This window comes from Nuphar pumila, chromosome 3, assembly GCF_984573655.1.
Source record: "Nuphar pumila chromosome 3, dmNupPumi1.hap1.1, whole genome shotgun sequence".
In the NCBI taxonomy this organism is placed as follows: Eukaryota; Viridiplantae; Streptophyta; class Magnoliopsida; order Nymphaeales; family Nymphaeaceae; genus Nuphar; species Nuphar pumila.
Genome location: NC_143251.1, coordinates 4,201,010 through 4,210,851, shown reverse-complemented (window position 1 = coordinate 4,210,851; position 9,842 = coordinate 4,201,010). Strand labels below are relative to the sequence as shown.

At 44.3% G+C, this 9,842-nt stretch overlaps 1 protein-coding gene across 1 annotated transcript; it reads left to right on the top strand.

Moving 5' to 3' along the window:
- Positions 1–1,830: 1,830 nt before the first annotated feature.
- On the top strand, positions 1,831–2,898 carry LOC149841687 (scopoletin glucosyltransferase-like). Its single transcript, XM_089998502.1, has one exon. It carries the CDS (start codon positions 1,831–1,833, stop codon positions 2,896–2,898), a length of 1,068 nt encoding a protein of 355 aa, XP_089854628.1.
- Positions 2,899–9,842: the final 6,944 nt, after the last annotated feature.

Sequence of the window (9,842 nt, the reverse complement as noted above, 5' to 3'; positions counted from 1 at the left end):
CTCTTCTAAGGTGAGGGGAGAACGCATCATATCAAATTGCTGTCAGAGCTGTCTTGGATGCCATTCATAATCATATCCATGTCTAAGTTTATTTTTATTTCAACCGTTCATGTTATGTACTGTGGTTGCCGTTCATTTTTGTGCAATGTAGATGCCACTCATCTAAAACTTGAATGACTCTCAAAAATTTGTGGTCTAAAATATTCCCACAGTGTTCTGGCGCCATCAAAGCTGACTCTGACATGATGCGGACTCTTGGGAGAGGCGAGCAAGGTATGGTGCCAACCGGTCCGATTTGGTTCGGAACCAGGTAGAACCAGACTTGGATTACATTTTTGGGTATGGTATCGGGTTCAGACCCGAGTTTTAATCAGGTCTACTTTAAAGGAAAGCATATCTGCCGCAGATCTTACCGGGTAAAATAATATTTTTTATTATTTTTATATTAAAAAATTGTGAGTCTTAATCATAACTGAGGTCGGGCCCTGATCTGGTATAAAATTTCACAAACTATGGGTCCATGTATTATTTGAATGTTTGGATCCGCATCTGGTTCTTAATCGGGTCTTCCTATTAGTCACCATACCCGGACCCTATAGGGTTTGGTCCGGGTAAACTCCACCCATTAAACACCCGCCGCATCTACCATTCCACCGAGCATCTCAATTATAAATAGGTACTTTTTAAATATGTGTAAAAGATTTTGGCATCTAATTTTTCGGTCATTGAATGACCAACTCGAACCTAATTCAGCGGTGCACCCATCTGATGGATCGGTTACCCGATCGGCTGGTAACCAAAAAAACAATTTAAAAAACATGCTGATGACATTCTTTGGTGGCTTGCATGGCTAACATCAACTATTATTTAAAAACAATTGTTAGAAATATGCATCTTAAATTAAGAGTATTAATGGGTTCATGCTAAACCCATTTGGTGCTAAACCGCATGCTAAATAGGTTTTTTTTATCTTCTCCGGTGTTTTCTATGCAGTTTCGGCTTTATAAATGTGTTGGGCATGGTCGATTTATTAAGAATCCACACTTGGATCATGTATTTTGGATGAAAAAAAAATGATGGAGCCTCAAAAATTTACAAAGATTTTGAGTCGTTGATTTTTCAAACTTTATAAAAACCCACCCATGTATTGAAATCAAGATGATCTATGTTAGAATTTAAAATAAAATGAAAAAAACCCTAAAAACCTATTTAGCACGAGGTTTAGCACCGACCCATCACTCCTTCAATTAATGTCGTGTACGTCATTGTCCATTTAAAATATAATCTGCGACCACATCCGCCCCTTTTAAAATGTCACCATGTGCCATTCTCGAAGGCCAAGACCCAACCCATCTCCTCCATCACTAACCAGCCTTCTCTGCTCAGTGACAGCCATCACCATGATGACCCCAAACCATGATCAGCATCCCCACGTTCTCTTCTTCCCAATGATGGCTCATGGTCACATGGTCCCTCTCATAGACCTGGCTGCCTTACTCTCTCAACGTGGTCTAACCATCACCATTGTGACCACCCCCCTGAACCTCGCCCGAGTCCAGCCCACCATCGACTGCCTCAAGTCTTCTGGGCACAACATACAAGGTATTCAACTCCCCTTCCCCTCGAAGGACTATGGATTGCCAGAAAACTGTGAGTCCTTTGATTCAGTCACCAACCACAACATGGCTATCAGATTCATCCTCTCCACCAGGCACCTCAAGGAACCGTTTGAGAAGATCATGCAGCAGACTCTTCCTGATTGCGTCATATCTGATATATACCCTGCTCTACTGGACATCAGAGGTTAGCCACAAGTTCAAAGTACCAAGAATGCTCTTCTATGGTACCTGCTGTTTCTCTTCTGTCTCAAGACTCTGCCTTGAGATACACAAGCCCCAAGAGCGGGTGTCCGGCGACTCTCAGCCGTTCTTGGTGCCTGGTCTGCCGGATATGATTGAGCTGACCAAAGCCCAATTGCCAGATGCTTTTGCGCATAGGGAGTCAGATGATCAATCAGAGATGTTGGTGTTGTTAGAAAATGTGGCATGTGCTGATAAAGAGAGTGATGGGATAATTGTGAACAGCTTCCATGAACTAGAGCCTTCTTATGTAGAGTGCTACAAAAAGATCACAGAGAAGCCAGTTTGGACTGTTGGGCCAGTCTCCTTGTGGCATAAAAACACCAAGACAAGGTCACGTAGAGGTAAGAAGTCCTCTATTAGTGAAGTAGAGTGCTTGAAGTGGTTGGACTCTAAGAGAGAGGGATCTGTTCTTTACATATCTTTTGGCAGCATCAGTTTTATTTCAAGAGCCCAAATGGAGGAGATCAAGATGGGCCTGAAGAATTCAGGATGTTCCTTCATTTGGGTTATCAAGGAACTTGATGACCAGGAATTTGTTGATGGTATAGAGGAGGAAACAAGGGAGAAAGGATTGATCATAAGGGGTTGGGCCCCACAGATTGCGATACTCTCACATCCTTCAATAGGGGGGTTCTTGACTCACTGTGGATGGAACTCCACAATAGAGGCCATCAGTTTTGGGCTTCCAATGATCACCTGGCCACTGTTTACAGAGCAGCACTTGAATGAGAAGCTGGTGGTGGAGCTCTTGGGCGTGGGAGTGAAGGTTGGGAGCGTTATCTCAATGGCTCTAGGGGAAGAAGAACAAGTGGAGGTGGTCAAGAGGGAAGTGATAGAGAAGGCAGTGGAGACAGTGATGGGGCATGGAGGGGAAGGGGAAGGAATGAGGGAGAGGGCCAAGAAACTTGGGGAGATGGCAAGGAACGCCATAGAAGATGGTGGTTCATCTTGTCTCAATATCGACCACTTCGTTCAGTTTGTCAGCAATTATGCTCATCAGAAAATGGAGGAGGAAATAGGGAAGCCTCGAGAATAATAAAAGTGTGATGTCTGATATTATAGCTCGTGGATTCTCATATGGGGTGTGATGTACGTGGGGGTGGCCACCAAGCTGGGACTTTCTTACTATGAAATGATTGGGTTTTGTCATTATATGTGTTCGTTTTCGTACTTTTTTGTAGATGTTTGATTTGTGTGGTTAAGGCTTAAGAATGTGGAGTGTTTTCCATCTTGGTGATATGACTACTGATTTCACATTATAGAATATCCTAGAGAGTTTCCATGAGCAATATTATTGAGCTCTGAATTAATTTAATGGTTAGACAATAGTTGGAGAAATGGAAAATGACTCCCATCTGTGAATCTGATCAAGTAACTCCCAACAGCTGTCGGTTTATCATGCGTATAGTTTCTTTTAAGAATGGAACCCTGACCGGCCAAGGGCAACACACAAAACATTGGCTGTCAATATAGATCTACATTTTTTTTATAGATTAGATTTTATGGCCGTGATTTACATGCTTATTTAATAGAAAATGAGTTTTGACCCATGCCTTATACGCCAACATCTGTCAGCATAGAACCCTAGGTTCTCTTTGGCCCCTGAATATTACACTCAGCTTCGACCTTTTCTTCTATGAAAGACCGGGGAACCACCCTGGGGATCCAAGACCTAGTTGTGCTAGCTCAGCCCACCGTACCTACAATTACCTTCAAAATGGTGTAAACCTGTGACCCACTCTTTGCCCCCATGAAGTCTTTCCGCTTCGGCTTATCCCTTGCTCTTATTAAGACAAGGGGTTTGACACTCATAGGAATGGATCCCTGACCACCCGTCTAGTGGCCAAGGTCCCTCCCTGCACCAAACCCCTTGATGCTTACTCAACTTCGACCCTGCAGCGAGGGACACACTACAAGTTTCAAACTTGTGAAGCCTTTTCAACTTGGTGAAGAGAGTATTGAATGTGGCTTTGACTTTTTATTGGACTAAGACTTACTTTGCCACATAAAGCAGTTTTTTTAGACTCTTGTTTAGAATCTCATATGATATAAGAAATATAAACTATATAAGGTTCCTTGATGCATAATAACTTTACTTTTGAGAATTATAAATAGGTGTGCTCTTTTTTGAAAAAATGAAAATGTAAGTTTGGGCTTAAGGGAGAGAAAAAATAGTGTTGGGTTAAGAGAGAAAGAAAAAAGAGTGTTTCTCTTTTTTTTTGCTCTCAGGGGATGCAAGAGAAAAAGAGAGCGATTTTGCTATCTTATGTGGTTTATCGGTGTTTGGGGCTTTTCTTGGGTTTTGAGAGAAGCGTGAGAGATGAGTTATACACATTGATCATCTTGGTGAGTTGAATGACATGAGTAGTTGTTCCTGTTTATAGCTTTATTTGTTGAATGACATGAGTAGTTGTTCCTGTTTATAGCTTTATTTGTTATCTCTTGTATAGGTGACCGATTATATTAATAAATACTCTACATACATTCCTCATGAATATAAGCGATTTTGCCAAACCACCTAAAATCTTCTTGTCTTGTGATTATTTGATTCTTTACTGATTTTATTGCAATTTTCAATATTACTTAATCGCATCAATATCAAATTTAACCTAATGTGATCCTGAGCACAATCCCTAAAATAACAATAGGGAGCCCTCATGGGTTTGCATAAAGGTCCATATCTTTGATAGCCTCAAACTTCAAAATCCATGTTATAGTTGGGGCATGAAAGTATGTAAAGGCCATTCTAATAGACTTGACGGGATTGGAGGTCCATCCAGAACACCCAACGCTAGGCCCTTCTTTCCTTTTTCTTTCCAAGCATGAAGACTTTATCACTTACTAGTAGCGTGCATAAACATAGGCATACCCAAACCTAGTAAGACAATTGGAGTTAAGCCTGAAATAGGTGTGGGCAATTGGATGACACTAATCAAGCCTGGCCTGATTTGGGCAGGCTCTAGATCTTGAAGACCAGCCTGCTCTCTCTCTATATATTCAGCCACAAATTGCTTCAATCGTTTCAATCATGTTTTTCAATCTGAAGAAATCCCTCAAGCTCTTGCTGCCCTAACTATAGCCGATGGTCAAGACTCGGTGTAAAGCCCATTAAAAAAAATTAATCGTGTTGGACTCATGTCAGACATGTGCCCTGCACATGTCAGACATGTGCCCTGCACATGTCAGACATGTGTTGAGGTTTGGTCTGCTGTGTCGGGCCCGGATCCGAGTCTGAATCAGACCCGATCCTGACCCGACCTCGGTTTCTCGAACATTTGAGCGACTGCATCTTTAAAAAGATGCTGAATCAGTTGGGCGAGGGGTAAAACCCCTACCACTCTCTCTCCTCTGCTCTGCCTTTTGCCTTCGTCCTGTGTGCTGCAGGAAGCCGACGACCGAAGCCGTCAGCGACCTTCGAGTTTTGGCAATCTCAGTCGCCAGCGACAGTATCACCGACCCCTCCTTCGCCACCACCACTACTCTCCTCCCTCTTTGCGGTGCATCCCGGTCATCCCCTACCGTGCTCAACGTTCGATGACCCCTTATGTTCCCAACCTGTTTGGTCGCCACTGTCGCTGCTCTCCTTTCGTCCAATCATCGGCTGCGCCAGAGTCCCCTCTGACTGTCGGTGAACATCGCCACCATCTCTCTCTCTCTCCAGGAACCTCTATCGGCTGACGACCTTGTTTTCCTGTGACCATTGATGGCTGCCGTCGGTGATAGCCTCATCGATTTCCCCCCTTTCGTCTCTCTCGTGCTGCCGTCGACGATCAGAGTTGCCGACAACATCGTTTCCCCGGTGGCCATCTGTGACATCATCGACAACCTCCCATCCGTTCGTCGGCTGCGCCAAAGCCGCCGATACCGGAGCTGCCACGATCCTCCACCTTTGCTGCTGTCGGTGACTTTATCGATGTCCCCTTCTCTACCTCCGTCACTCGCTCCTCCCGTTTGGCTATTGGCTATACCAGGGACCTCGACCCTGGCATTTTCTCTCAAGTAAAACCCTCCCCTCTTCTTCTTCTCCTTTGTGAGGGGTTGACTGACAGGGGGGCTGAGCCCCATCATCGCCTCTCATCGGCAGGGAGTTACTCCCCCTGCCAGTCTTTTGGGGTCGACCAACGGAGGGTTGAGCCCCCTGTTGTCGTCTCTCATCGGCAGGGGGCTCCACCCCCTGTTGCTTGGTTGTTTTTGGCAGGGGGTTCTGCCCCCGTGCCTCCTGTGGTCCTTCGGCAGGGAGCTCCACCTCCATGCCCCCATCCTGTTTTCGGTAGGGGGCTTCGCCCCTGCCTTGTGTTTTTCGGCAGGGGGCGAGTTCCCCTTACCTATGTTTTGGCTTCAGTAGGGGGGCTTCACCCCTCTGCCTTCTTATGTTTGCCTGCAGGGGGAGAATCTCCCCCTGCATTTGTGTCCTCTGCTTTCTTGTTGTTTCCTGGTAGAGGAGAAGCTCTCCCTGCCCTCTGTTGTTCCTCAGCAGGGGTCGAAGACCCCTGCTCTCCTGTTGCTTCCTAGCAGGGGGTCACACCTCCCCTGCTTCTTGTTTTGCCAGCAGGGGGAGTATTCCCCCTGGTTCTTTTGTATTTCTTGGCAAGGGGCAAGGCCTCTGCCTTCTTGTTTTCGAGCAGGGGGCTTCGCTCCTCTGCCTTGATCTTTCTGCCAGTAGAGGCAGAGCCCTTGCTTGTCTCCTTTCCAGCAGGGGGCTATGCCCCCTATCCTAATTTGTGTTCCGACAGGGAGTGTCACCCCCCTGTCCTGTTGTGGTAGATTCGGCAGGGAGCCTCCACTCCCCCCCACTGCCTTCACTGTCCTGGCAAGCAGGAAGCTTCTGCTCTCTGCCTCTGCTGCTTGTTGCCAAGCAGGGCTGAGGCCCCTGCCTCTGGCACCCTTGTCTGCAGGATGCAGAGTTCCTACCTCTGCCTCCCGCAGGTAGGAGGCCTTCCTGCCTCTGTTGCCTTTCTGCTGGAAGCTAAGCTCCGTGCCTACCCTTGTGTTCGGGGTTCAGTACTGTTGCAAGTCTTACCGGAGCCGCTTCTCGTATATATTACGACATATACTAATGTTCTAAGCTTTCCAGGTTGAACGGTGGATCCAGCTCGCCTTCGTGGCTTGAGGTTGCTCTTACTTACGCCACAGGCGTATGAGGACCCACAACCCCTCAAGGTAAGGGATTCTTGCGTAAATGGACAATGAATGGATAAATGCTAAAATAAGAAAAAGATAACTAAAAATAAAGGGAAGCGATATATGTATATGTATAAAATATATACGTAAGCCTTTTAACTCAAGGATGCGGTTTCACGATCCTTGTCCGCTTTACTTTATTGCACTTTCCTTTTCTATTATCGCCGCGCTATATGTGCCCAAGTTTTTAATTCATGTCTTTACAATTCATATCATTTTAACTCAAGGACGTGGTTTCACGATCCTTGTCCTCTTTACTTTTTTGTACTTTACTTTCCTGTTGCTCTGCGCTTTGTGCAATGGCATTTACTTGTATATGTATTCCTTTTTCTCCAGGATGCAATCCTGGTCCTCCTTTACGTTCTCGCACTTTACTTTCTGCATTTACTTTTGTTGCTCCGCGCTTTATGCGCCATGGCCTTACTACTTACTTTCCTGTTGTAGTCATGCTTTCTTTTGTATTTACTTTTTGTATGTGTTGTTCGTCCTTACCGTGCTTCTACACTTTGTGCACATGCTTTGCTCGTGCATGTATTTTTATCTCTGTCGTATGCTCTTTTACTTGCTTACGCTTATCGATCTATCAAGGTACAACTCCATGCCTCGCGAGTCATCTTTTGCACTTGCTTAGTCAGGATAAGATCCCATACCCCATGAGTTGCTTACGTAGTTGTCTGCTTGTGTGTTTCGATGGTCGAGGCATGGTTTCATACCTCATGTGTGGCTTGTACGTTTTACCCTCGAGGTGCAACTTCACGCGTCGAGTCCTGCTCTTCATTTTGCCACGACACTATATTGTGCACAGGTTTGCCCCTTGTCAGCTTGCACTCCCGGAGTGCAGCTTTTTTGTCTTAAAAGACTAGATGCACACTTATGCACTTGGTTCTCCAAAGAATGATTTTTTAAGCACCAACCTATTTTCAAAATATATAGTTTTACAAAGCAAATTTCGAAAGCCTTTTATTAGATAGCGGATGGATCTTCCAAATCGATGTATTTGGGAGAGGTGTGTTACAACTTCAGTTCACCTATCTGATACGACTCAGATAACTCTGTTTAGGAGACTATGCACGAGTAGGGCGATAATCTTATCGAGGCATTTGCACCATCGTTAGATCAACATTACATCACCTCTGATGCGAGACCTAGTTTCTAGGCTTTCTGATCAAACCAAGATAGTTGACATACTTTCTTCTTTCACGAGATTATTGTTGATGGATTTCTTATGAGAAATCCATATTCCTTCTCTTGTAGTTATACTCTTAGTCATGTATGATATGTTTGGATTACGAAGAGCAGGACGAGAGGTCTATAGTAACCTTGAAACGTGTATTGATACTTTAAGTTAAATCCCGTTATGTTAATATTCACCTAATAGGCAGAATGCTTGCGATTGTCTAAAGGACCCGAGCACGATAAGTTGGAACTTGAATGAGTTCTCTGTGGACTTCTGTAAAGCAGGTGTGTTGGGGATATCTTGCGAGAGATCCTTACCCCTCTCATCGTGGTTATACTTTTGAACATGTACGTTGCGTACTGTGGCGAGTAGGATAATAGGTGTGTGGTTGCCTCGAACGCGCAATGACGCATATAATTCACATAATGATAATTATGCGCTTTCACAAGCAAGATGCTTGATTGGGTCGAAAGACCAAAGCATGTAGAATGAGACGGCGGTTAAGAAACCCCCCGTTGTGCTCGTTCGAGACAGTTCATCAAGAGAGAGGATGGTACAAAACTTCGATGGACAAGACTTTAATGGCTACTACGGGCAAAGGTTCGGCTTTCCCAGTCATTGAAGGTTAGGGGAAATGGGGCTACCATAATAATTCTAGGTGATAGTCGCCTGACACTTCTGCATAAGTTGAATGCATTCATAGGCCCAGTTTTGCCTTTGGAAACTTACTCTCTTGGCCACAGGTCGTTCATTTAGGAGCGAATTCAGTCAGGTATTCGAGGTATAATAAAATACATAGCATAATGGACCCTCGAATCAATTTTGATTGTTTCTATGTTTTGCCTTGTGCGTACCCATAATGTTCTGCTCATAATGAGAACAAGATATAACTTATGCACATAATTATGAGATATGCGTGTTGTGATGTAACTTGATTACTTACTTACTCGGTAGTTCAGTATGCTACGCGTTAAGCTATGCACGCCTATGAAGGTGTTACTCTAGTTGGTTAAACTACTTACGCAGTTCCTTGCTTAGTAATAACTAGCTTCTCATACTAATTAAATGCTTATTCGTTGGTGTGATTGCATATAGATCGTATTCTATGAACTGATGACAACTATGACTGATGTAGCCGCTTGTCTTATAAGCTGCTTACATATTATGATATAACTGCTACCGTATGATTGCTTATCCTATGTTGCTTATGAATTGCTTGTGATGCAATAGCTTGTGCCTTACGATTTAACTAGTTACTTGCCGATGGACTGAACCATCTAATGATAATTGTATGTATTGCGGGCATTGTTATGAATGCTTGTCTTATTCAGTTGGATTGTTGCTTGTTTAGCACTAGGGTTCTTATTGCTCTTGTATTTAGCTGTTTGCTTTACTAGACTTTTGCTTACTCCACAGTTTGTTTGGTTAGTCTGCTAGTCTTGCTTTTTCCTGCTTGCTCTACCAAATATCTTGCTTATTGCAACATTTGTTTCTCCTTGTCTTTTGCACCCTTACTAGTCTGTTGTGAGACTGACCCATTTTATGGGCAGGTGGTGGACATGTTAAGATAGCTTGCAATGGCACGATGACGTGATGCGTTCAAGGTGAGGCCCTTTCCCTGA